The 27,975-nt window shown below is 55.1% G+C and overlaps 2 protein-coding genes across 2 annotated transcripts; both read right to left on the bottom strand.

The window, feature by feature from the left end:
• Positions 1-52: 52 nt before the first annotated feature.
• On the bottom strand, positions 53-21,028 carry LOC146431284 (proton-coupled amino acid transporter 1-like). Its single transcript, XM_085073762.1, has 12 exons — positions 20,952-21,028; positions 18,317-18,420; positions 17,476-17,623; positions 16,679-16,769; positions 15,993-16,081; positions 15,674-15,769; positions 14,882-14,966; positions 12,600-12,818; positions 12,262-12,360; positions 10,696-10,862; positions 5,676-5,845; positions 53-2,848 (listed from the first exon to the last, which is right to left on the bottom strand). The coding sequence occupies exons 3-12, from the start codon at positions 17,616-17,618 to the stop codon at positions 2,580-2,582; spliced, it is 1,428 nt and encodes a 475-aa protein (XP_084929888.1). The 5' UTR covers positions 17,619-17,623; positions 18,317-18,420; positions 20,952-21,028; the 3' UTR covers positions 53-2,579.
• A 977-nt stretch (positions 21,029-22,005) lies between these two features.
• GM2A (ganglioside GM2 activator) lies at positions 22,006-26,870 on the bottom strand. Its single transcript, XM_085073760.1, has 4 exons — positions 26,607-26,870; positions 24,659-24,811; positions 23,638-23,820; positions 22,006-23,523 (listed from the first exon to the last, which is right to left on the bottom strand). Exons 1-4 carry the CDS (start codon positions 26,721-26,723, stop codon positions 23,368-23,370), a joined length of 609 nt encoding a protein of 202 aa, XP_084929886.1. The 5' UTR covers positions 26,724-26,870; the 3' UTR covers positions 22,006-23,367.
• Between the last annotated feature and the right edge of the window lie 1,105 nt (positions 26,871-27,975).

The following is a 27,975-nucleotide window of genomic DNA, read 5'->3' as shown; positions in this document are numbered from 1 at the left end:
ATCTGCTCTCACTTCTTTTGCAAGAGAAACCCACACTTCACACCCCAAAGCCTTTACACATAAAAAATAGATCATATTTATTGATTAAAGTAAGATACATGATTCAGGTGCAGCACCAGCTCTCCCACTGGGCAGCTACCCATGCTGTACACTGACAATATCCATAGGCACGAGACGTGGACATGACCATTGCTATATTTACACAGACAAGATTCTTGGTTACTGAGCAGCCTACGATATACAAGTGTCAAGTTTTCGTGTCCATCGGGTCCTGTGCCAGCTCCCCCTGGCTCAGCAGAGCCTCTCACACCACATGTGCCACCAGCACGTCTGGCCCCATCTTCAAACACCCCTGGCTCACCCCAGTGAAAGGGAAGAGCTGCAAAACCCTTCTAATGCTTCTGTGATATCCCAATCCCCTTGGAAATTAGGTCTTCACTGCTGCTTGCAGAGTGAGTTTGGATGCCAGGAGCCTCATCAGCAAACCCACTGATGCCCAGTGCCAGGCTGGGGACATGCCTTGGCACTCAGCTGTCCCTAAAATGTGGCCAGCCTTCTTAGAGTGCACTACTAGCAGGGCAAGGGGAAGCATCAGACATCCCCTGCTCCTCACAGCACTCCCTCCTCTGGTGAGGGTGACAATTCAAACTCAAACCCAACCCCAAAGGCCACGCTGGGGTCAGTACACAGATATGGACATGAATATTGCACTTCTCCCGCCTGTGTCATGCTCTGGAGCCCCTTCCCAGCTCTGGGTGCTTCCTCCCGATCCCCATGGTGCCCTCCAGAGGGAGGATTTGAGTTAAAGCTTTGCTCTGCTCCTGACCAGGCGATGCTGGTCATGCCAAAACCTTGCCCAGCACAGCCTTGGAGGAGACAAGGTGAGCCCCAAGAGATGCAGGGAGCAGGGGAGGGGCTGGAAAGGGGCAGTGACATGGCACAGACCCACCCCACACCTGGCCATGGGTCCACATACCAGCATGGGGCACCCAGAACTGCCAGCAAAGGGGACACAATGCAGATACAAACACCACCCAGGGAGAGGCAGGCTGCAGGGACACTGCTCCACACAGCCTTCTCCTCCCACAATCCAGTCAAACACCGAAAAAACCACCTACCTCACCCTCCACCAAAGATGGGAATGCACCCCTCTGGTGCTGTACTCACCCTCCCTTCCCCCCAGCAGCCTTTGCCCGCCCCCAGGGAGACATGGCTGCAGTGGGATGAGGGATGAAGGCTCTCCAAGGAGAGCCAGCGTTTGGGAGATGCTGCATGAGCATGGAGGAGTTCGGCCCATCCCATGGAGGATGCATTTGCTCCCATGTCTTAAAAAAGTAGAAATCCAGCAGAAAGGCAAGGAAACTGTCTAGGGAGGAAGCTGAGCTCTCAGAGGAAGGAAAGCAGCAGCGCTGCAGGACTGTCCCTGCCAGGCATGCACCAGCCACGACGAGAGAAGCAACAGGAGCACAGGGAGAAGTGCCAGAGAGCTGCATCCTACAGGAGGAGAGGAGCTGGGCAGAGGCAGAGGATGCAGAGGGAGTGGAACCAGGAGAGAAAGGGTTAAAAAAAAGAACTATTATAGAGTTTTTGTGTGTGATTTGACATTCAGTATCAGCCTGCAGATGCAGGAGGAGCGTGCCCAGGCCAGCTCAGGCACTGTAAACAAGGTGATGTATTCTTGTGGCGTGTGGGTAGCATGTGGTGGCCTCCAGGGACACCCCATCCCACCCAAAGGGGACCAGCTCAGCCCCTCGTTATGGCAGAGCCTGTCTGCTCCCCACACACCTATGTTCTCTAAAGCTTCTGAAAGCCAAGTTCTGGGTTGTGCGCTGGATGGGGATAAAGAAGTGTCACTACTGAAAGCTTGGGCTAGGGGTCAGCAAATCTTCCCAGGCCAGGGAGGTTCCATGCCCAGTGCCCAGCTCCAGGACCTGCTCAGACTTCCTGCTCAAGGCAGCTGGAAACAGCTGGAGCACTGCAGGAGACAATGCCCATGGCTGGGGATCCTACTGCCAGAGAGCTGTGAGCCCCAGGTTGCTCCACACCTCAGGCTCTGCCTGCCCTCCCCACAAGGCTGGGGTGAGGCAGCAGCTCCATGCTCTCTAACCTGAGCTGAGGTTTGTCTGTTGCCGTAAAAATAAAGTGCTCAGGGAAAAAAAAATTAAAATCAAACTGGCACAAAAAAGAGTAGTCCCTGTTCCCCGCCCTGACTGAAGGGCTGGGGAAAATATGGAAAGGTTGGGATTTAAAAAAATACTAAAATAAAATAAAATCTACATCCCTGGGATTCCTCACCTCTCGAAGTGACTATTTACAAAGGGGCTGTTTTGCTGTACCACCTGCCCTAAGAGCCCCCAGGGAAGGCACTGCCCCAGCCTGGATCCCACCTTCCAGACGGAGCCTAGAGCAGGATCCTGCTGCAGCCGGGTGGCCGCGGTGCTGGGCAGCCCCATCCTTTCTCTGACCAAATCCACCACGCTTCCCAAGAGGAGAGGGAAGGCTGTTCTCAGGAGAGCAATGCCTGGTGTCTGTGCACCCCCAGCTCGGCATCTGGAGGAGCCAGCGGGGCAGGAGGGCTGTCACTGCACCAGGACAGTGGTGGCATTCACCACGGTGGCCGCGGGTGCCACCAGCTCCACCAGTGCCTCGTAGGTGCCCACCACGAAGCCCACGAAGCCAAAGAGGCTGATGGCAATGTCCTTGGCAATGACGAGGGGGTGCATGCCCTCGGAGTAGAAGGTGGCAATCTCCAGCAGTGGGGGGAAGATGAGAGCCAGGGCGCTGCTGCTGACGGAGCCCACCAGGGAGATGACGAGGTCCAGGCGCGGGATGAGGATGGCCAGCACGCCTGGGGAAGGAACGACACGTCACGACAATCAGTGCTGCCACCTCCCAGGCAGCAAAAACGCTCCTCCCTGTGTCAAAGCAAGCAAAACCCCACCCAGGGATGCCACTGGCTGAGTCACACCTCTGCCCTCCTCCCTGACAGAAGACAAGGCTGCATATTTTTCGGGGAACTCCTCCCCAAAAAGCAATTAAGCTGTTGAATTAACAAAGCAAAGCTCCAAGACTTCTCTTTTTGTCGCCCTGGGCACCATCAGAGTGAGCTCCGGGGCTGAGCAGGATGGATGCCGCTGGCTGCCAGCATTCCCGACCCCCCTGGTGAGAGCCAGCACTCCTGCTCCCCACACCTGGAGAGCCATAAAGCCTCAGAAACCCCATAAAAGCAGGAGATGGGAAGAAAAAGGCATCTCTCCCCAACCCAAATCAATTCGTGTGGTTTGCATGTGTTTAGAGCTGCTCCAGCAGCAGCACGCCCACGGCACAGCCCGGGGGAGAACATTTGTTAGGTGAAAATTGCAGCCAAGGAAAATCCCCCTGGGAGACTCCTGACAGCTTGCTCTTAGCAGTGCAAGCTCTGGGATATTTCTGCTCCCCCTCTTCCTGCACAGCACCAGGAGAGGACAGAGGGATGTCACCAGAGCTCAAGAACATCTTCTGCAAGCAGAGCAGACATCAGTGCTTAACCAGCGACCAGGAGAAATAAATTGGTTTATTCCTTTGAAAGCTCTACTTAGAAACAGGAGACACCTAGAACCATGGCAGGTGCAGCCTCTGTGAAGAGGGGACATCTCAGGGCTCCTTATTGGAGGGATTTGCTCTCTCTCTGGCCATCAGCTACAGGCAAGTGGCTGTTGGAGCCTCCCTGAGCCAAAGATCACCCATGGAACTGCAGGAGAAGGAAGGCTTGGGAGATTGACCGTGCCATCACTGCAGCACTGCTGTCATCTGGATAAGCCTAGAGGCAAACCATCCCTCCTCCATGGGAAACAGCAGCAAAGATCCTGAGCTGCTGACCTGAAGGCAGTTTATCCCAGTGCTCAGCCCTGCACAGAGACAAAGGAATGCTCTGCCAGGTCTCTGCTGCAAGCAGCATCCCTGCTCCAACAGCCTGGGTGCAGAGCAGAGCAGCTCACCTCCAACAGCATCCTCAGCCCACCCCACACTGCTCTTTGGACTCAAAAGTAAACAAAATTATTAACTCCCCTCTAAAACAAGCAGATTTGAAGCACCAGCTGCAGTCCTCAGCCTCCAGGGAAACGGTCTGATTTCTGCAGGTATTAATTCAAAGGGATTTTAAGTGTGCTGGTTTTGAAGTCTAAGCTTGAAAGACACCCATACACCAGACTGCATCCTCTTTTTGGGAGCCAAAGCCCTGGTGGAGGCTTGTTGTGCGGCCACACAACCCTCCAATGAATATTCATACAACCCCCCTAATTGCTTTTATCCTCAGCAGCAGCCACAGAGATCCCTTACATGGAAGGGTGAAGGAAGGAGTACAAAGGAACCAGCATCCTTCCACCAACACCTCTGCTGCCTCCCTACCCCCAAATAGGAGGCTACAGCTGATACCTAAAGCCATCCCATCACTCCAAACCTTCACTTCCTGGCTTGGCACAGCCCAGCACCCTCCAGGAGAGGCTCCAACCCCACAAGCAGGCTCTGAGTCCATGCACAGCGCCAGAGTGGCTGGAGCACATTGCCCAGCATGGCAGGATTTCATTCCTGCACCTTCTGAGGACATCAAGGCTTCAGGAACTCAGTGCAGAGGAAACGGGCCTTGACCACCTCTGTAAATTCAGCTCTTCTGGCCTATCATTAGTGAGAGCCCAGAAACAGCAGCACCCTGCACTCAGCTGTCGCCACCATCCCTGAATCAACACCATGTTCCTCTCAAACCCAAACTGAAGCCAGCTGGGATGTGAGGCTAGGTCCCTGAGGCTCAACTCTGGTGCATCAGCAGCATCAAGCCATGGAGCAAAGCTCCACTTCAGCAGAGGACGCCGGGGAGCTCAGTGAAGCATCTCGGCTGTGCTGACAACAGCAAGCGTTTAGTCTTCAGGAATCAAAGCCAGCCAAAATCAGATACAACCTGATTTGCTCCACACCTTTCCCAAAGGTCCATCAGGCTCACGCCAGCAGCCTGTTCCACTAAAACCTTGCTACAGGCACCACACACCATGAAGGGAAGGGACCCTGTGGGGCTGATCCCAGCACAACTGTGTTGTGGCCCACTCTGCACTGCAGCACACCAGAGCTCTGGTTATGGGTCACCTACCCCTGTCAGTTGTCTCCTGCTGTGCTCCACGCTGCAATGAGTGCATGGGCACAAGAACACCCCATCCCTCACAGTCAGTGACTCCTTTGCACTCATGTCCACATCACACGGGCATGAAGAGCCTGGCTGCACACTGCCTACAGAGAACAGCCTCTGGTCTGGGCTGCCCTGGCACTGAAACCCTGTGCTGGCTGTTTCATGCAAACCCTGGTGGGACTCAATGTCCCACAAAATTGCCATCAGGAGAATCCCAGGCCTGAGGCTCCATGGGGATCTGCCACTTCTAAACAGTGCATTTTACTACTCCTCCACTGAGAAGACTGGTCCCATACAGAGGGTGCAGAGGACCACTGCTGCTTCTCCTTGGAGGCCACCTTGAACCACTGGCTTCCATTAGACAGGCTCAGGGACTGCCAGCTGTGAGGGCTTGAGCAGCAGGGCTGGGGTGAGGGTTGAAGGCTCAGTGGGAAGGAGGTGCCACGGCGTCATAGGGAAGGGAGGAGGGAAAATATAGGGAAAATCATAGGGAAAATCAGACAGGGTGGTTTCTACTCACAGGTGACACAGACCAGGGCCACCCTGAGGAGCAGGTTGACCAGCCAGCCCCAGCGCTCTGACACCCGGGCCACGAGGGGAGGGATGATGATCTCGGCAGGCACGTAGAACTGCACGGCGTAGGTGAAGAAAATCCCAAAGGAGAAGAGCAGCTTGACAGCTTGGTACAGCCTGTGAAGGACAAGGACACGGTGAGACAGGCTCTTGCTCCAGCCCCTGCAATATCAACAGCAGAAAGCAGAAGGGGAATACTCTGCAAGGACTTCTGTGGGCCAGTGGTCTCCACTCCTGAACACTCTCTTAGAAAATTAGAGGTGATGTATTTATTACACAATGACCTTTCCTTGAGCAAGAGACAGCAAAGACCAGCTGCAGTCACGATTACACATTCCAGTTACTGCTTGGCTTCTGAGGAGGGGAAAGAGGACAGAACTGCTGGGGTAAGTCTGGGCTTCCATGCAAAGTGAATATCACAATATTCCAATAGCAAAGCAATGTGAACAGGAAACCCGGACTCCTCCATCAAACAAAAAAAAAAAGAGCAGCTATTTTTGGAATGCTGCATAATACATGGTTGGGGGGGGGAAAGACAGTTAAAAGAGCAGTTTGGGCTGAGCAGAAGGGAGGCAGAGTGTAGACATGCTGCAAACAGCACCTCAGGCTCACCCCAAGTCAGATCTCACCACATCCTAGATCCTGCAGTAATAATGTGGCTGCAGGAGAGAGCCCATCACAGGTGACCAAAAGGCACCTCCCAGCCCCATCTCGGCCCTCAGCTTCCCAGCAGTAGAAAAAGTCTCTCCAACAGAGAAGTAACATCTGGTTGTCTCGCCCATGGTCCTAAACCTTCCCCAACTCAAGACATGCTAATCAAGCAGGAAACATGGGTCCTGGCCATACCTCTTGAGTAAATATAGGGTGGATCCAAGATGAGGAAGGTATCTGGCTCCTGCCTTCCCATTACCTTTTTTGGGACCAAGCCTGTGCCCTTCTGTACCCTGGGTCTCAGCCTCCACCTGCTACAACAGCCTCAAATCAGAGAAATCCAAGAATTCCCATGGAAGACAACTTTGAACACTAGTGGCAGAGTCAAACATTTCCCACAGATGGAGTTAGGGATCACATAAGTGAATGGAATGTTATACAAGTCCATTGGACCAGATCAGATGTATTCAAGGCTGTGGCCAACATGAGCCTGAAGCTACCTTATCATCTTCAAATGAGCAGGCTGCTCAAGAAGAGGTCCTGCTGCCTTGGGAGAATATCCACCTTCAAGAAGGATGAGGGAAGCTACAGGCTAGTCAGCCTCACCTCAATCCCCAGAAGAGTATGGGTTAAGTTCTCCTGGCATCCATTTCCAGGAACATATTGGACAGTGCGAACAGCCAGCAGGGATTTGCCAAGGTGCAATCATGGAAATATCCTCATCAGTGACCTGGATGAGCTTTCAGTGACCCAGAGCACATTCTCAGCAAGCTCCAAGCATGACCAAATTGGAGGAAATGGCAGACACAGCTTGGAGCAGGACCTAAACCACATGATGTCACAGACAAAGCTCAAGTGCAAACCCAAAATCCCACATATGGGAAGGGCTGGGGCCAGGAAAACAGGACCTGGGGGTCTTGGTGGGCAGCAGACTGAAGATGAGCCAGTAGCAGCACCCTGCAGTGACTAAGGTCAATCACAAACCAGGCTGTGTTAGCAAAAGCAAAGCCAGGAGGTTAAGGATAGGGATTACATGCTTGTTAGGGGCTTGTGCATCTTGAGTATTGTGTCCAATCCTGGTACTCCCAGAACAGCACATTGACCATCCCAAGTTGAGTGCAGGCTTTGAAGATGGCTGGGGCTGGAGCATGATGTACAAGGAGAGGCTGCAAGCCCAGGGCTCATTCTGCATGATGAGAAGGTTCAAAGGGGATGTCATTAATATCTTCAGCTGCCTAATAGGACAGCACAGAGGAGACAGTAACAGGCTCATCTTTGGAGCTGCACAGCAGAAGAATCAGGTGCAACGAGACAATGCTGCATCTCTAAAGGATGGTTAAGGACCAGAAGAAGGGCCTGGATTGGTGGGAAACCACTGTCCTTACTGATTTTCAGCACTTAAGCTGGCCCTGTTACAAGCAGATGAGAGGACCCAATCATCCCACAACGTCCTCTCCAACCTAAATTCCCCTGAGGTTCCACAGGAAAACTGAACACAAAGTTATCTCCAGAGTCCAGAGTGCATAGAGTCCTTGAGCCACCAACCCACGCCTGGCATATCTTATCATTGTATCCCCAAGAAAGCAATTTTATAAAAGACATAAAATGCTCCAGGGCAATGCACGATTAATAGCTGTAACTAAAAAAAGTACAGAGGAAGGCTGCGTACCTGTCCTGCACAGGTCAGGAACCAGGACAACAAGATCAAAGGGCATTTTAAATACCAAGAAGAGGAAGAATTCAAGCATTACCTTTGATTCACAGAAAACACAGACCCATGCAGGGCCTTGGAAAGGCACTCTGCCAACCACAGCAACGCCTGCTTCACCCAGGCTGCCATGCCAGGCCTTCCCAAAAGCTTGCAAGGAGTGAAATACTCTCCTGGGACCGTAACCTCTGTCATTACCTACCTTCAACCGGCCACATGCAACCCAACAGCTTCCCTCTCACTACAGCATTTCTTCACCCTTCAGATGGTGCAGTGAAGCAATCCTTCTGAGGAGGCAAGGAGGGATTTCTGCACAGTATTTTGGACACTGTGGTTAGACCTGGGCACTGGGAACTGACACACTCCTCGTTTGAGGAAGCTGCGGTTACAGAGAAACGAGGCTGGAAAAGTCCTTAGTCACCCTGTATTTCAACAATTCCCAAGACATTCACCAAATCTGCTCCAGAGACCTCCAGGCAATGGCTACAGCCAAGGAAGGCTGCAGCACCTCCACCACAATCCCTGCCTTGTCTCCCAGGCTGCAGGTAAACCCCACGACTTCTCACCCACAGCCCTTATGACCAGCACCTGCAGCCCAGCCTTTTACTGCCAGGAAAAAAACCCCACGGGCGAGGCAGGATGGGTGAGACACTCATTTCAAGAGCAAGTTGTTATCCAACACCTGTGGTTTAATCCACAGGAGCAGCAATCAAGACTTTATCCCAGCTATCACAGCTCTTACTTGAGATAACCCATTTCCAAGTCCAATATCCACTGAATGCTCTGCCAAGAGGCAACATGCACAAACATCAAAGTGTCCTGCATGGCAAGTGACAAGGACCGCAGCACACCTGCCCTGCAGCTGCCAGCAGGAGCCCTGCCACATGCCCAGGCTTCCCCAGACACTGCTTCCAAAGGGCTCTTCTCCCTATCCAAAAAACCTTTTGGATACTTTTAAAAAAGTAACCTTAGAATACTTTACTTTCAGAAAAGACAGGTGTGGATACGCCTAGAAACATGCATTTGCACTCTTGTCTCTGTTGCCTAGCAGATCATAGCAATCCTATTCTAATGACCTGTTCTAAGAGAATGTCATTCTTTAGAGCAAACAGAGCTGAGATTCCCTGCAGAAGCCCCTGTGCAGCATTTCAGGTCAGCAGATGTGATTGCAGGCTGTGGCATGCAGAGCCCAAACCTGGAAATTACCTGCTTTCCACCTTCAGGAGAAGTGGTATCTCATCCACTCTAGTTTACTGAGCAGAAGGGATTCACACCTCCCTACAACACGGGCACATCTTTCCACCAGCCCCATCCCTCCTCACTGAGAGCAGGGACCTGGCAGAGCTCCCAGCCCCTGCAGGGGACAAGACAAGGCTCTCGGCAGGAGCAGGACCTTCTACCACACCAACACCCAGCAGTGCAGTCACTACACAGACCCAGCATGAATGAATATCCATGCAATCAAACTGAAAAGAAACACACACAGCAATAATTAAAGCAAAACCAGGCTCTATTTGTGTCAAGTCTTTGCTGTCTTCAGAGCCCCAGCTGTGCAGCTCTACAAGGACAGCATGTGGAAGCCCCAGTGACTCAAAACTTGAGTCTTGCCCACATTTACTCCAACAGTGAGACAGTGAGTCACACTGCACAGTGCTGGGTGTTACTAGCAGCAGAGAGGATGGGCTGGGGAGGAGGACAGGGAACCCCAGCTGCAGTTCTCACTCTGGTCTCCTGCAGGATTTCAAGCCAGCAGAGACCATCAAAGAGAACTGTTCGCATTTCTCCTGTGGGATGAGTGACTGTGACACTCAGCAGTCACCCATCCCCAGGGACAGAACAGCACACAGCCTGCAGCAGCCACCAGCTCTGGCAAGAAGACAAACAACCCCTCCAGGCAGGCACGAGTGGGGTCAGGCCACAGGGCTCCAGACAGCAACTGGAGCATCTCAAGAGGCTTCGCCAGATCCCAAAGGATAGACAGGTTTGGGGAGCTGCTGCAGAGCTCAGCCCCCACAGAAGGAAGGGGTATCCTCACAGGCAAAGCATTGGCTCAAGATGAGCCATATCCTGGCACAACACGGAGCCCAGAAGTGGGAGTTTGAGCTCCAGGGCTGCAAACAAGGAACACAACCCACACACAGAGATGTCACATCTCACTCCCTCTTGAGAGCTCCCAGCTTTGGGTTGGTTTTTCATGTGCTACATTTGAGGAAGAGAAGTGGGTTTTGCACAATTCAGTGATGTTCTGGTATGGCGGCGTGGGGGCTGTGTTCAACATCCACCAGCCAGAGCACTGCTGACCGCCAAAAAGATGCCTCAAGGTTCCAAGAAAAATACAGGAGCTGCACCTACTCTGGCAGGGACCATCAGGGACTGATGAAGCAGCCTGAGCTCCAAGACCAGGCTCAGACACCACAGCAATGAGCCTCTTCCAGCCCATGCATCCAACAATCCTTGTCAAACTCCCTGAAGTTTGTATACAGCCCAGTTCCTCAAGCTTCCTCACCCAAATTAGTTCCCATATGGGGTGAAGCCCCCCTCTCCCACCTGCCTGTCTGGGCCCCTCCTTCCTCACCCCCCAGTCCCTCCACTGCCCACAGGGACTCACCAGCAGTTGGGCAGGTTGAGTGTTATGCTGGCCTGAATGTCTGCCCCGAAGCGCAGGTACCCCAGGACACTCAGGCTGATGTACAGCATGGTGACAATGGTCATCCCCACGTAGAGGATGACTGGGAATTGCCGGGGGTTCTTCATCTTGTTTTCCAAAGGCAGCACCTGGGAGAAGAGGAAGAAGAGGATGATGACAGAGCAGCAGGTTGCCCATTCATCTATACCCCGCAGCCCCAAAAAGCAGGAGGGGCAACCCTGTGGCCAAATACATCCTGCTATGCCAGGAGATGGGATGGACATACGTGGAGCCTGGAGAATCCAGCTTTAAAAAACACTGTACTGGAGATCCAGTTTCTATGCTCCCATTTCACACTTGGCACAGCTGGTCACCCATGACTTGCCTGAAGGATGGGACCTGCTCCCTGCCCTTGGCAGGAGCTGTGCTCAGCACTGCATCTTGGGGCAATGCCAGCCACCTCATACCTTGGGTGCATTGCACTCTGCACCCAAAAACAGCACAGCCATGCTCACTGTGTTACATTGCCCTATTTTGCCCAGCAAATCCTGGGAAAGACCAAAACTCACTCCCCTATCAAGTTTGTCTGCACAGATTTCAACCAGATAGGACAATAAAAAGAGGAAGGACAGAGGTAAGTCTCTCACCGCTATATTACTAACACTAAATATAGGCCCTCAGCAAACATTTTTATAGCTGTCCTTGGGTGGTGTTGATTTCAAGAAGCGACACAGTGGCAAATCTGGTGAGGAGGCAGGACAGGAATAACTTTTATTTGCTTCTTCACCTCCAAATCATGTGAGGAACACAGCATTTGTGCCTCAGTGCTGGCAAGAACCCTCTGCCCAGGGCATAGCATTCACTAAACACTCCTCCTGTAATGGATTTGGCCCTCTCCAGCCCTGTGTTTACATAGCCAGCTTATATTAAGAGATGAAAACATTTTTTCCTCCTTTGAAGGGAGCTCCCGGAAACAACCCACAACATCTTAGGGAGTCATTAAGCTCTCCACCCACCCACCCAGCTTTTTTCACAGACACAGTTGGTCTATTTACAACATCTTGCATGAGAGGCCCATCTGCATGGGCAGGCTGGGGCCACACAGCTGCCAAAGGGAGATCTCAGTGCCTCTGCAGCATGGTGCAAAGGAATGGATCACGGTTTTTTATGCCATGCTTTTTTGGCCTCCCATTTAGGCAACTTCAGGATCCAGCCTGGTGACAAGACTCAGGACAATTCCTCATCTGCAGTTCAGCCAGCAGAACCCAAAGCAGAGGCTGGTATGATTCCCAATCTACTGCCAGATAAAGCCACCTCTAAAGCAGCATCCAACCTCCTGAGGTTTGGAACACGTGCTCAGATGGAAGCACCAGAGTTTGACCCAGAAGATGGCCTGAAGCTAAAGCTAACAGCATTATCCAGAATTTGGGCTACTGTCAGAGAAGTTCAGCTGCAAATGCAGCTGCAAAGCAGAGCAGGTGCTGCAGCAAGTTGAAGCAGGGCTGAGCTTCCTGTGCAGCAGCCCCACTGCCACACATAAAGACTTACCACGCCAATGCCTTCGAAAGCAAAGATTGCAGTGCCAAAGAACAGAGGGTAGGTCTTCCAGGCTGCTGCTAGAGGCAGGTTTCTTGGATCAGGAATGTCCTGGAAAAAAGCCCATGCAGAGTTCAGACACAGAGAGGACAGGGAAGGCCTGGCATGTTCCTATCACTTCCTGTCACAGCCCCATGCTGCAGGGAAAGCCCTGCAGAGCAGAGGGAACCATCATGGCCACAGGAACAAGCAGCACCCCACAGCATCCAAACACCCCATTGCCAAGCTCCCCCCACCTGCCAAAACATGGGATGTCACAGAAATGAGAGAGGGAAGCCAGTCACACATACCCTGACGATGTACTGGTAGATCACAACAAGACTGCCAAGCATGGCCACGTTGGCCAGCATGGAGAAGATGGACAGGACCTTGAGGTTCTGGATGAACGTGAGCAGAACCACAAAAGGCAGGATGGAAAGCATGTACAGCCGGGAGTCCATGGTGGGAGTCATCACCACTGTCCTGTTCGAGCTGCAGTCATTGGTGGTTCCGTTTGCAGCAGACACAACCTGGGGAAGCACAGGAAGCCCCAGTGAACCCCATCGCACAGGTCTAAAAGCCACAGATCTTAGCAGCCCATCCCAAGTGGGTCAGAGTATTCCAACAGCTCACTTCAAACACAGCTAGCTGATTAAAATCAAACCAACACGTGTTTTCAGATAGTTCTGAAGCAAATCCCTGTTATCTTGCAGGGGGCAGAGGTGGGATTTGTTGGCACCTGAGCCAGGACCGGAAATCCTGCCTGCAGCCAGGCACACAGAGGGCAGAGAGCACAGGCTGAGTGTTTGCACTGCCTAGGAGGCCAATTGAGAAGAGAGGAAAGAGGCACTAAGAGATATTTCCAAAGGTTTTTTTCCTCTTGTTACACCAAGTTGTTATCTAAATCACACAGCCCTTCAGTCACCCAGTGCCCTATTTATGTGCAAGAGCATCTGGAAACTGCTGCTGGCCCCCAGGTTCACTTTCTTCATGAGAAATCATCTTTTCCTTAGAGTCTTTCATTCCAAAGGCACTCCAGGCTGTGTGTTCACTTCTAGAGATAGCTCAGGCCCAGGAACTGGGTGGCTGAGCCATCCCTCCCAAGAGCATGGGCACACTGAATCACCAATGCAACCATGATCAAGCTGGTTCAGGTACCAGGTACAGGTCCTGTCCAGTCACTGTAGCAAAGAGCAGCCTGAAAACTGATTTAACCTGCTCCAGAGCTAGTCCTGCCCCAGAGGAGAGGCTGAAGAGCTCTGTGTAAACCAGCATCCTGTGGGAGAGGGCAGCACAGGGCCATGCACTCATGGTCAGTGCTGCTCAAGCCCCAGCCTGCCCTGCCTCTCCATGGCTTGCTCCAAAGCCATTTTCCAAACCAAAGCCCTGCCCAACACAGTGGCACCTCGCCCAAGGTACCACCTGCACCATGACTCCCCACCTAACACGCTATTCCTCGCCACAAAAAGAAACAAGCAACACTCCCCTCTCCCCACCCAAAAAAATTCCAAAACTGAAGCCAAGGGGTTTCCCAGCTGTGGCCTAAAAAAGTAGTGTGGATTTGCAGGTTTTTGCACATTTCCCTCGAGGCTGAGGCAGCCTTCAGTCTTGGCTGTGAGGGGCTGAGAAGAAAAAAGCCCACCTTGAAGTGGGGCAGGGGCTGTTCCCAAGGGTGAGGGCCAGCAGCAGCCTGGGCCCTGCACAAACCCTGTGCCCTCCTGCTCTCAGGGTTGTGGCATCAGATCACCAGTGTTGACCCATTTAGTCCTCCTGCCACACCACAATGGGAATCTCCTCAGCTGCTGCTCCAGGAGCAGAGGAAGAGGCTCACACTGGCAGGACCACCTCCCCTGCTCCCCAGAAGCCCCCTCTGAAGCTGATGGCCATCACTGAAGAGCTGAGGAAGGGCACAGCCCTGGTGGCAGTGATCACTGCTGCAAGAGGAGAGCAGGGCACACAAGGAAAAAAGCTGAGCAGTGCCTGCAAGGCACTGAGCTGGTGGAGGATGGGAATGGGGACTCATTATTCCCAGTTTCTTACAGAACAGGAGCCAGCCAAGCGGTTCAGGGTTTTTGTTTATTTCCTCCTGAGGCCTGGCAGGAAGAAACTCTTTCTCTAAAGATGTAATTAAGCTCCAGAGCCACGGGATGAGGAAAGAAACTGGAATGCAAACAGATCCAAGGAAGAGAGAAGAGAGGTTCACAGCAGGTCCTGGGACCCACACATTACCATTGACACCAATAAAACAATTAACTGAGGGGGACAGGACAGAAAAGGCAGAGTCCCTCTGCTTTCATCCCTTTCCTGTTGTTCCCTAACTAGGAATTGGCCCCACTTCTCCTGGGCAACACAAAGAGCTCCAGCACCTCTGCAAAATCACAGAGATTCTCAGGAAAACCTGCAGTGTTTGAACACGAAAAACCAATCCTCCAAAATATCTGAGCAGAGCAATGGTACTTTTCTGAGCAGTATATCCTACAGAAACCAGATTTGTGGTGGAGAACAGGGCACAGAACATAGGAGCTAAGAAAAACCCAAGCACCTTCACACCCTCTCACCTCCCCCCTGCTCATGAAGGAGGTTTAAGTCCAACCTGTTTCAGATTGTCGGCCAGAAAGACAAAGTACACGCAGCAGAAACCCAACTGGGTGATGATCAGGAAAACTCCCACTATACGCCTGGAAAGCAAAAGAAAACCATTTGTGAGCCAGATCATACAGGAATAAGAGCCCACTTGGGTTGCTTTGGGTTGTGCTTGCACACTGCAACGATGCTGCTCTCCCCAGGGTTGGGGTGTATGGGTCATAGCACACCCAGCTCACTTCTCTGTGATCAGGAGAGAGCACCTTATCTCCATCCAACCTCACAGGTCTCAGGCTCTCCAGTCTCCCCCTCCCATCCCTTCCATAGGGTCACGACCAGCCTCAGGAGAAAAGTCTCCTCTTTGGGTTTAGCTGCTGCTGAATTGTCACAGCTGGAAACAACACTCCCTGGACACAGGAATAGGTCAATGTTCCCATCCCCTGATGTGCAATATGTGGTGCAATGTGGGACACTCACAGGGCAGGGAGCAGCAACTGGACATGTTCCGTATCTAGCAAGATGGGTCAGCACTGCAAGACCCTATTCATCCCTTTGTTATGCTGTGGAGTCTTAGCTCTCTCCTTTAGTATAAGTCACATCTGGCTGGGGACAGGATTGGATCAAAGACCTCAGCATTACCCTCTAGGGGACACTGAGCACTCAGGGCAGATGAGCCAAATAGCATTTTACATCACTTGTGCTTATCTGCTGACACAGCTCAGTGACCAGAGGTTCTTCTGTCCCAGCTGCAGCACATGCTGGGCTCAAAGACAAGTCCCTGCCTGGGGCAGGGGAGCAGTACCTTCCCCAGATGGCATGTGTCCTCAGGCAGGCACTGGGACTTGCCTCCAGCCCATACATCACAGCACCTCCATAGTCCAGAAACTGCTTCTGGAACCTGTTCAGAAAAGGGAGAAGGGTCATCACATCAGCCCTGGCTCCCAAGGCAAATGGTGATACTAACAAGCAAACAGTTCTTGTTAAAAAGCACAGCATTGCCCAGCTGAGACTTTGACATGGGCAACTTGCTGCTGAGGGGCTTCAGAAAAACCCCAGGGCTTTTTGGACATGAGGGAAGAACTGTAGGAGCTGCAGGGCCAAGAAAGGGTGTTGCTCCTTACCTGTTGCAGAAGTGATGAGCGCATTTCACCAGGATGCCCATGCAGTGCACAGCCACGACTCCCATCACCAGCAGGCTCAGAGGACCCAGCTGCAGGGAAGAGAGGGGGAAGGCTGCACTCTGACGGCCAAAGGCAGACCTGCATGGTACCTTCTACTTCCAGACAGAACTCCACGGGCTGGGTGAGTGCAAACACCACTGGAGGCTGAACCAGGGCTCTGGTGCAGCTCCCAGGAACCAGCCTCCCCAGGACCAAGTAACCTGACAGAGCCACGAGCTTGGCAGGAATGATGTAAAAGAAGCAAGCTGGGGCAGTTTGGGTGTAGCAAAGCACTTCCAGAATTGTTTTCCAAACTATCTTGCACATCCCTACTAGGCAGGTCATCACCCTATGAAGAGGTCCTGGTCTGGACACAGCGTCCTGCCTGACCTCAGCAGAGGAAACCACAGGCCCAGCTCACACACTGAACTCCCCCACACCAGGCAGCAACAATGCAGCAGCAGCAGGAACAGTCTCAGCAGCAAAACAAAGCCACAGAGCTCAGGGTGCAAATATGTGCAAGTCACCAAACACTGAGAGGTGACTGGGCAGGGAGTCAAGCCCCAACACCGGCCATGTGAGCTGCCCAGTGCCCCGGGGTCACTGTGCCCCACAGGCTCCAGCACAGCAGGGCTGAGCTGCCTTACCAGGATGCCAGCATTCTTCACAGCCAGAGGCAGCCCCAGCAGCCCCGTCCCGATATTCCCCTTCAGCAGATGGATCAGGGTCTGGTACCACCTGAGGGAGAGCAGATGCAGAGGTGACTGTCAGCAGATGCCCACACCCAGACTATAGAGTGCTTATCCTGTTGAGGGTCCACAGCAGCTCTGAACTGCTGCAGGGAATGCTCATGGACATCCTGATCCTGTCCCCTGAACCCAGCTCAGACAGCTGGGACTGAGCTACATGTGAAGGCAAAGACTGAACAAACAGATTTTGGGTGAGCATTTGCAAAACCAACTTCATGGCAAAATCCAGCACAAGCTCAGCCCAGCACTAAGGAGCTGCACAAGGAAGTCTGAGTTGAAGGGATCAGTCTCTATTAGGCAAAGACAGCATCCTCTGCACATCTGGGCACAAGGAAACCCAGAGAACATGACTGCAACATGGCCCCAAATCCTCTGAATCTGGGCATGCTGTTTGCTTGCCACAGCTACCCATCAAATGAAGGTGGAGTGGAAGAATATCGGGAAAAACATCAATCACCGCCCACTGCCAGCTTCACCAGAGAGCAAAGAGCAACACTGGGGCAGCTGCACACTTGGTGCCAGCACCCCACAAATGCAGGACCACAGCTCTGCCCTCATCCCCCCCAGGAGAACTTCCCATAAAACCACAGCTCCACCATCCTCCAGCAAAGCTGGCAGGCAGCAGGGAGCCACCATGACCTCCTCCACCCTCCCCAGTGCCAGGCCAGTCCAGGAAGGAACAAAGTGTCACTCACGTTGTCCCATTGGTCTCCCCAAAGCGCTGGTAGGACTCGGGGTGGGCAAAGCCATTCATGCCCTCAGGAGGGCTCCCCTCTGGCGTGACATCCGTGGAGCTGTAGTCATTGTAGTCCTCGCTGCGGAGGCGCCGGGTGGACATGGTCCCTGTGGGGGCAGCAGCATTAGGGGTGCCCAGCTCAACAGCCCCATTCCCAGGCTCCTTGGGGTCAGCCATCGTGCAGAGACCGGCTTGCACTGCCAGAGCAAGGTCTCCTCCGGGGCTTTTATACAGCCACACGCTCCCGCCCAAGCAATCACAGAGTTGGCATGTCCTAAGGTCAAAGGTGCATGGCACATTCCCACTGGCTCTTCCTTCAGGCTCGTGCCCATGTTTTGGGCACACCCAGACAGAACAGGGCCACGATCCTGCAGGCAGAGCCTGGATGTGACCCACATGCAAGAGAGCTGCATAGCCCTGCCCTAAGGGTGGCGAGTGTGACACCACAGGCAGGGGGCAGGAGGGGACATGCTGGCACTGTGTCCCCTGCTCTGGCACTCGGGACTAGGGCTGTCAAGTGCACGGGCCAGGAAAGTGTAACTGCTTTTAACTTGCACACAGTGTGCTGCAAGGGAACAGCTTGCTCTTGCCAGGGAAGGGAAAGTTTCCTAACTTCCCTTTTTTTCCTTTTTTTTCTTCCCCTATTGAAGATTTTTTTATTAAAGAGAATTTAAAACAAAAATCTAATATACTCCCATCGGAGAGGAGCACAGACCACGTGCTGACAGAAAAACCTTCCCCAAAGGTTTTACAGCCGAGGAGGTGCCTAAGGGACTAAGGGGATTCCCAGGATTATGCACCTGCACAGCCTCGAGCTCTTGCTCCAGCAGAAACTCCTGCAGCGTCCAGCAAGCCAGGAGAACCGGCACAAGCCTCACCAAGGACACACACCTCTTGCCTTCATCTGGAAAACAGTCAGCTGTTTCAATTTCCACACATGCCACACCCAGCATCCCAAACACCCACTGGGAAGGAGCACCAGAGGCAGGAAAATTATGTGTAAGGCTCTTGCGCCACAGGCTGGTGACCCAGTCCCTGCCCCACGGCTCCTCTGGGCTGTCACGCCCCAGGCATCACCCTTGCCCCAGAAGTCCTGGTGCTCCCCATCCCACTCCTCAGCACGGGGGAGAACTGGGAGCAAGAGGAAGCAGCAGAGAAATGTTACCACTGCAAAAAACTGGCTCGTTTCCTGCCAGAGCTCCTCGTGCACCCACCGAGTCACGCGAGCACCCGCCAGATGTGGCCCCAGCACAGATCAACACATCTGGCTGTGCAGGGAATGCTCAGCCCAGGCCACTCGGGTGCTGCTTCACCCCCAGAGCACTCAGGCATTCCCCAGAGCACTGCTCTGCAAACCTGGCTGCCACATGGGAAACAAGCCAAGAGCTGCAACCACTGGGAGGGTCCAGCCTGACGATCAGAAGGTTAGGAGGGAGCAAAGGTTTCTTCTCAGCTCTGGATGCTCCAGATCCCAGCTGCTCTGGAGCAGTTATCCAGGCCACAATAGCGGCGCTGCGTTTCCTGCAGCACCCGGCAACACAAGCAGCAGGAAGCAGCAGTGTGTCCCATGGAATACCAGGCTCTGGAGCAGCAGTGAGGCCAACTGGCAGGCTGGCAGGCACTCTGGAGCCAAAGGCAGCACATGCATCACTCCTGCCCAGCCTGCTCCCTGGCAACCGGGACATGTAATCATGTCCTGAACCAGCTCTGCCGCAGGCAGGGTGATCCAGCAAGGCAGGGACCAGGAAGAGCGGCAGCAGGAGTTTACACAAGGAAAGCGTTAGAAGCTATTTGTCATCCGTGAAGGGCCCAAGGGGCAGGAGAGAGACCCAGGAGGCTTTGCCAAGCACAAAGGACTGGCAGTGGGCAAGGACAGTGGGCAGAGGGGGTGCAGGGCTGGGTTGGCCATGGGTACCCCTCTCCAGGATGGCCTGCACAGCATCCGAAGTACCCAACAGCAATATCTTCCAGATAAACACGATGACATCACGCTCCCTGATCACTCCCTGTGGATTATTTTTTTTCCCCTTCAAGCAGGCCTGTCTGCTTTTTGCTTTGAAGAGCCAGGGAAATGTATTCATCATGACTTGCCTGCCTTGTGTCTGGATTAAAGGTTGCATAGCAGCAGGGAGCGAGCTCTCCACTCTCCCGCAACCAACAAGAAAAAAGCTGCAAAACTTGTCTCATCCACACGACAAACACTTCAAACCAAAGCAAAACCCCGCTATGCCATTTCCTCATCATTGCAAACTGCAAAGACAGGAACATCCACATTTGGTTTCCACTGCAAACCCAATTTCTCAGCCACCTTCATGTGCATTTTTTTTTGCCACCTACACACAAGAGCAATTTCATCATATTAGAAAAGCTGGGGGGTAGTGACAGAAATGTGTCCCTTACAGTGACAGCCCCGTGCCAGAAATCGAAAGCAAGATGTGACTTGCTGCTGACCCTGGTAACTCTCCCCAGCTGAGCTGGAGCTGTGTGTAGATCAGGAAATCTTCCAGAAAAGTGAGTTTCACAGCAAAACTCACTGCCTCTTCCCATCATACATGTTGAAACCTTAATTTCCAAAGCACTGCTTGTAATAACCCACCTCAGCATGACACGAGGCAGAGACAGTGCTGCCAGATACCCCTGCCCTGCCTGCAGGGAGGCTCTAGACAAGCCCCTTCCCCTGGCCACCCTGCCCTCTCCAGGACAGCACGTCCCAGTCACAGCATCAGTCTTTGTGCTACCCAGTACTCCCACAGCTGCAAAGAACGCCCAGATTTACTTTTCCAAGGTCTCACAGCATGTCCTGGTCCCCACAGCCCGGTTTCTTCCCACAGGGAGGCTGCTGGGCACAAACCCCACCAGTCTCCCCAGCTCGACCCCAGCCAAGCTATGCTGCCCAGCTCCCCTTGCACCTCCACAGAGCAGCACAGCTGAATCCCGCAGAGTGTGGGGCTCCCTGCACCCTCCCAGTGCCACACAGCACCACGCACCCCTCCCAGCACCTCAGGGGGGCTGTGCCCCCTGCACTGCACGGCACGCCCGGACACCCCGAGAGCAGCCCCATGGGGTGACAGCCTTCACTAGGGCATCGCCAGCACAGCCCGGAACACCCACGTCACCCTCCAGCACCCCCAGGGACCCCCAGCACCCATGTCAGCCGTCAGGACCCCCAGACCCCGAGCACCCTCCCTCACACAAGGGCTGCCAGCGACCCCCGGGGACCCCGAGTTTGTCAGCGCGCCCAAGCTGCCCCGAGCACCCAGGCGGGACAGCAGCACCGCCGCGACCCCGCGCATGCCTGGTGGCCACCGCGCCCCTCGCCTCCCTGGGCACGCCGCGGGCTGACAGGCGGATGACAGCCCCCACCCGCGGCCCCTGGTGCTTGTCCCGTCCCTATCCCGGTCCCTGTCCCTGCCCGGTCCCCGCCCGGTCCCGCACCTCTCCGCCGCCCCGCACCGCCCGGCCCCGCCGGGCCCGCTCGCTCGGCCGCGCCGTCACGTGACCCGGGCTCAGCTGAGCGCGGCGCCTGCGCGCGGGGAGCGCTGAGGGCGAGGGGCGGGGCGGAGCGGCCGGGCGGGCAGGGCGGAGGCGCGGGTTGGTGGCGCCGCCTGGCGGGCGGGCGGGCGAGGTGCGCGGGGCGAGTCCCGCGGCTCGTGTGGGGAAAGGCGGGAGGGCCGAGCCTCGAGCACCTCACGGGCAGCGAGCGGCGGCCAGGGAAGGGAACGGAGATGGGGAAGGGTCTGGAGCACGAGTAGTGTGAGGGAGCTGAGGCTGTTCAGCCTGGAGGAGGATCAGGGGTGATTTTGTCCCTTATTACAACTCCCTGAAATGAAGGTGAAGCCAGGTGGGGGTCAGGCTCTGCTCCCAGGCAATCGGCAGCAGGACAAGAGGACATAGTGTTAAGCTGTGCCAGGCAGTGTTTGGGTTGGAATTTAAGACGACTTTCTCCACAGAGAGAGTGAACAGGCACTGGAATGGGCTGCCCAGGGAGATGGTGGAGTCACTGTTCCTGGAGGTATTTAAGGAAAGACTGGACATGGCACTCAGCACCGTGGTGTAGTCAACACAGTGGTGTTCAGTCATGGGTTGGACTCGATGTTCGCAGAGATCTTCTTCAAGCTAAACGATTCTGTGATCCCCCAAAGCAGCTGTGTCCCTTGGGCAAGGCCTGCAGAGCCATGCAGGTGTCAGTCAGGGTTATGGAAGGTTGCTGGAAGGAACGACACCCTCAAACCCCTTCAGCACGGGCTGTGTCCCCGGAGCCATGGCTGCATCCCTGTGTCCCCACCTCAGAAAGCAGCGCTGGGAGATCTCGGCCCTGCCCATCACACAGGAACCAGCCTCGGGGCTGCTCAACTCCTCTGGCCACAGCATCCTCCACCACTGCCACCACCCCACCACCTCCCCCAGCTCACACCCATGTCCACTCTATTCCATGGAAAACCAATGTCACCCCTGAGTCACCCCCCGCACTAAGAGGCACCAGCTCCACTTCCTGGTAAAAAGATTTATTAAGAACTTGCAGAACCTGCCCAAAAGGAGGCTGCTGCCCTGGCACTGGCGGGGAGCAGGGACAGAGGGTTAGTGCTTCTCCAGACAAAGCCACAGGGTGAGACAAAGCGAGTGGAGGGCACAGAAAGGCAGTGGGAGCATGTCTGCGTGGTGGAGGAACACCCGCAGCAGTTAAGGCATATAAAGTGCTTGTAGAAGACCAGCCCTATTGAGGGACTAAATAAAACAAGTGGGCAGGGACAGCAAGGGATGTGGGTGGCTGGTGGCACCTGGCACAGGGGAGTGATGACAGACTAACACCCTGCCCGAAGCTGCAGCAGGAAGTGTGCTGCCTGCCAACATCACAGTGCCCAGCCACAGCCAGGAAACCCTCAAACAGGATCCAGGTTGCTGGTCTTCATGGTCATCTCCCATATTCGGGATGCTGCTCTGTGTTTGGGTGCTTCTGCCAGTACAGGGGAAGGATGGTCCCAGTGCACTGTCCTGCCTCAGCTCACTCTCAGAGGAAAAATGAGATGAGTGGGACTGGTCCTCAGCCAGGCTGTGCCCTAGCAGCTCATCACAGCCTTGTGTCCCCCTCTGGAGTAAGCTCAGCCATCAGCCAGCCACCTCTTCTGCTGCTGGGAGTGTCACCAACCTCTTGGTCCCCCCTAAGTGGGAATGTCCATTTGGGGCTCAGATGGTTTCCATCCTCTTGTGTTCCTGATGTTTGCCACAGGAGGGGTATGGGGAGGTGCCTTCACAGGTGCCTCATGCCACCAAGCTGGTTCCCCATGCAGAACAGGGATGCATCAACAGCAGACCCAGAGCTGCTGCATGGGGACAGGTCTCCTGCAGCCACATTGGGGACACTTCTGCAAAACAGCCCCGTGCTCTGGCTAGAGGTGATGGGAAGTGGGAACACCCTCTGCAGCTAGTGCTGCATCCATCCAGCCTGCCCCAGCACTCCCAAACACTCCTTCGTCCCCACAGACTGCTCCAAGAAATACTGCTTTTCCCTGGAATGTTTTTGTCTAAAATTGCCCTGATAGGATTAAGAAAAAAAAAAGAAGAAACTGGATAAAAAATAACAACCCCAGGTCATGCTGGGGTTAGGCTCCAAGGCCACCCTGTCCAAGCAGGAAACACCCTGTTGATGAGTTTGGGGACAGCAGAACAGCCAAAGGGGCCTTTCTGGGTGTAGCAGGGGAGGGGGCACTGAGTGGGGGAACAGGGGCTGCTTCCTCCTGACAGCAGGAGGGATGGACCTTGCAGGGTTGGGTTTGGACAGGATGGGGTGCAACTGGATGGCACAGGAGAGGGGACCAAGCTGCTGGGGAGAGGAGGGACAGTGTCCCACCCCTCAGTGGGAGTGCAGGGAGAAGGCCAGTTTGACACAGCTGAGCTCCTCCCCGCCGTTGCTGACGACCACCCGGACTCGGTAGTTGCCATTAGTCATCCAGGAAGGGAGCTCCACATCAGGCACGTCAAAATCGCTGGCTGGCAGGGAGTAGGAGCCCTATGGAGAGAAGGCACAGATAGGCAAGAGGTCAACCAAAAGCCTGGACCAGTGCCAAAGGGCATGGTGGTAGCCACTGGCACTCCCAGTGCCACCATGGGGGCTCAGCCATACCGCTTTGAAGGGGCAGTGGCAGGGGATGCCATAGGTGAGCAGGGGCTCCGGGCAGGGCGTGCCGGGTGGGATGAGCTCATCGAGAATGCTGCAGACATCGTTGTAGGTGCAGCTGCCCAGCTGGTCAATGCAGGGCAGTTGGATCCAGAGGTCACCCAGTGCCTTCTCTACCACCAGCACTGCCTGGAGGGAAGGTGTTCAGCATCAACATAACCATCAGGGGCACCCACAGCTCCTCACCATCCAACTCCCTCAGCTCCTGGTCATGGACATTTGGGGTGTCCATGAGAACACTGAATGCCCTCCTGCCTCCCCCTCCTGCTTTCAGGTCCTCTCAACCTGCAGTTTCTCTTCCTCCAACCTCAGCTTGACCCCTTAAGCAAACACCCCCAATACTTCATATCACCACCTCATTACCTACTCCTCTGCCTATCCCAAAACAGGGTGCTCCCATCCTGCAGCTCTATCTCCACACTTCCCCAGCACATGCCGCACAGTCCCAGGCCCAAACAGGCACCATAGCATTGCTCAAGACAGCCCACGCACACTGGACAAAGAGACGTGTTCATCTCATTCCAAAAACTTCCCCAAAAGTAGTGCAGGGCAGCTGGCACGGCCCAAGGCTCCCAGAGCAGTGCCATGACTTGTCCATGGAGGGAGCAGCCAGGTCTGGCTGCTGAAAAACAAGCGCTGCAGTGACCTCTGGAGCACCCACATCACTTGGGTTTCATTTCCTCCTGGAGCCATTAAATCCCTGGCACATGAGACATCTCAGGTGGTTTCTGCCCCAGGGACAAGGCTGGGAGGCTCCCACTGGACTGTCTGCTCCCACCACGGGTCTCCCCATGCCCATTGCCCTGTTCTGGCTTACACAGCCCAGTGTCCTCAGTCCTGCACCTCTCTGCACCTCACTGCCCAAGGACTGCTCACTCCTGTACCCAGTGACAGGCATTTCCCAGCTGCCAGTGGTTTTGGGAAGCTCTGCCCTCCCTCACCACATGGAGGCATGTCTGGCACTTACCTTCAGAGGGGAGGCCATGGTCTTGCCACTCTTGACGGCCGCACTGACACGCAGGCTCCCCGGGATGCTGATGGGGTCGGGTGCCACAGAGAGGCTCTGCAGCACCACGGGGTCACTCTTGTCACCACAGTTCTCCCAGGCAAAGCCACCAACCTGCAGCACCGAGGGACACAAGGAGTTAGAGACAGGGCAAACCTTGCCTTATGTTTGCAGGAGGTTTAGACAGAACTGTACCTCTGATCCCTGCCAAATGACTGCTCACAAAGAGCCAGAAAATTACTTTCACCCCCTTCAAATGCCATTTCTTGAAATCCCAGTTCTCCGAGCCTGAGGATATTGCAGAAACCCTCTGTCTGTGCACCTCTGGATGTATTTTACATCCAAAGAGGATTACCAGACAGCAATTTCCAAACTTGCCTCAGCTCTGCCTCCAAACACTTTGCATGTGGCCAAGGTAAGATGCATCCTTCACGCCAACGGCACCAAGAAAGGTGGGTAGGGACAGGCCAGGGCAAGCTAGGACCAGGTGGTGGTTGCACTGTCCAGGGGGATGCTTGGCAGGGGTGTGGAGGGATCCCCTTGGAGGGGCTGTGGGGTTGGCACAGCCTCCTACCTCATCCAGGACCAGCCCTACTGTTACGAGCCCTCTTCCACCACCTCCAGCCACCTGGTTCCACACGGGAGCAGGAATCACACTTGGGGACCAGATGAGCTGGGCTCATCCTCTGCCTGATACATCCCAGGGGCCTGATCCTGAGCTACAATGAGTACAAATCCTGATCCAGAGTACAAATGAGCCAGGAAAGCAGCATTGCCTCATGGGATTATGAAAATCTACATGCAAGGAGATGTCACCCAAATGGGGGACATCACTTATGTGTCCTGAGTTAGGAGCCATGCTGGGAGATCTCTCCTGTTTCCTACAAGTCCTACCAACCTCCCCAGCACTACCAGTAAAGACACTCCACTTCAATGGTGGAGGAAAAGCAGCACTTGCCAGAGGCGAGTGGCGAGACACCAGCCCCAGCTCCCTGAGCAGGTTTGGCCTGAGCAGCCCGTGCCCCCATGCCGTGACGTGCGGCTCTCCCTGCCTGCTCGCAGCCGCAGAACCGGTGGAGGCTGTACTGCCTGGTGCCACACGGCAGCCCCGGCGGGCACAGCGCGGCCCACGCAGGTGAGCAGCCCATCCCACCATCCTGCTCGCCCGCCAGGAGCAGCCCAGGGCAGGACACAAGGATCAGGACAAGCCGGGACAGGGGCAGGCTGCACCTCGGCACTCAGCAAGAGTTGGGAGCCCCCAGCCCGAGAGTCTGTAGGCAAAGAGGCTCCAGGGAGCTGAACATCGGTGTGTGCCCATGCCTCTCCCCATGTCTGCAGACTGCTGCATGCGGAACCCCCTCCAGCCTTCCCAACCGGTTCCCCCTTCCCTCGGGCAAGCGCAGCTTTCCTGGAAAATAAATTGCGATATTTCCCTCCACACCGCGTGAGAGTTACACGTGGTAATCGCCTGTATCTTAATCAGCGCGTGTTAATGAGCCAGGCCCGGCACTCCGTGGGAATAGGGAAGCAGAACCTGGACTGGAAAAGATTCATGGAACAGAAAAATGAGAGCCGGGAGACGCTCAGCCGAAGGACGAGGCCGCTGGGTTTCTGTGTTGAGAAGTGTTTGTAAACACTGGATCACTCCTGCTCCGAGCTGACCCCCAACCTCCAGCACTGTTCCCCAGAGCGGGGGGCTGCGGAGTCCCAGGGGGTCCATGGACCCTACTCCCCTGCCCAACCACAAACACTCACCCACCAGCGACCTTCCACCCTGCCGGGGCAGAAAATGCTTCTGATCTCCTGCAATCGCAGTGGGATGACGGAACCTTCCCCCTCTCCTCCCCGCCGAGCCCCCCGGCATCCCCCTCCGTGCCCGAGAGGTGCGAGATGCGCGGTCCCTCCTCACCTTGCTGAGCCGCCGGGCCCCGCTGCGCTCCACCAGCACCTGCGGCTGCGGCCCGGCGAGCGCGGCCGGGACGAGCTGCAGCGCGCACAGCGCCAGGGCCAGCCCCGCGCACAGCATCCTCCGGGAATGAGCCGGGAACGAGCCGGGATGGGGCCGGGGAGCTGCTCCGAGCGGCGGAGAGGCGAGCGGCTGGACCGGGCAGGCAGAGGCGGCACTAAGAAGCCCCGTGCGGATGGGATGAGCCCTCCCTCCGCGCCCGGCCCACCGCCCGATTCCCCGCCCTCCCCTGAGGACGCTCACATTTTCCCTTCCCCTTTTGCTTTCTTTTTTTTCCCCTCCCCTCCCCGGTTTCGCTGCCAAGCGCAGGACTGGATTCCCAGGGATGCTGGGACGGGAAGCTGCGCTTTCCCAGGCTCCCAGAGCCGGCACTTGGAGCGGGGGTGCGGGAGCTGCACCCACCAGCCCAGGGCACACACATCACCCCTCTCCGATGGGGGACACCCGACCATCTCCCCACCGCCCACCCCTCCACCTGGGGCTGAGGAGGGCTGAGGCTCTCCTCACATCCCACTCGGGGCTGCCCCAACTGTGCAAGGGTTGGTACCCTCTGGTCACTACCCGGGACCCCCACGCTCCCCCCGCGCTCGGCACAGGGCAGATGGCAGCTGAAGAGCAGAGATATTTGAGATATTTCAGGTATTTGAGACCCTCGAACCCGATGCCTTATGCGAGCAGGGGGGAGGGGGCACTCTGGCATCGGGTAGCCACTGACTGGGCAGTTTGCCACAGTACCCCTACCACCCATCTATCCAAGCTGTTGGATTTAACACCCCCTCCTCCATCATTACCCCTGTTTTGTGGATCATTTTCCAGATAAAGCTGCTCCAGGCACCCCCATCATCCTGGAATGGCCATGCTGGTACCTTGCCATCACAAATGGCACTGGAGTGTGGGTTTTCCCATATATTTTGGTGGACAGATGCTTTTATCCTGCAGAAAGCTGGAAGGGGCTGAGCCAGCTGAGCACACAGGACACAAGTGTGGCAGGTCTCAGACCTTCCCCCCTGCCACAGCATGATCAGGACCCATTTGTGAGACCCTTCCCCACAGTCAGCTCCACTCTCCCTTGCACGTGGGTACTGCTTGGCCTCCCCATCTTGCTCCCAACTCTGGGAAGGGTTGCCTGGCTTTGTCCAAACCCCTGTCTCAGCTCTATTTTTAGCCTTTCGTCCTTATTTAGCAGCGAGGCCAGGCGGGAGCGTGCAGGCAGGGCGTGGGAGCAGGCAGGGGACGTGGTGGATGCTGCTGCCCACCCCGCGCCGGCAGCGACAACTGTGCCGCTGATCCACTGCTGAGGCTTAAGGGTGAG

This window comes from Lichenostomus cassidix, chromosome 13, assembly GCF_008360975.1.
Source record: "Lichenostomus cassidix isolate B80296 chromosome 13, HeHo_3.0, whole genome shotgun sequence".
Lineage (NCBI taxonomy): Eukaryota > Metazoa > Chordata > Aves > Passeriformes > Meliphagidae > Lichenostomus > Lichenostomus cassidix.
The sequence above is the reverse complement of the archived record's forward strand: the minus strand, read 5'-3'. Positions and strand labels throughout refer to the sequence as shown.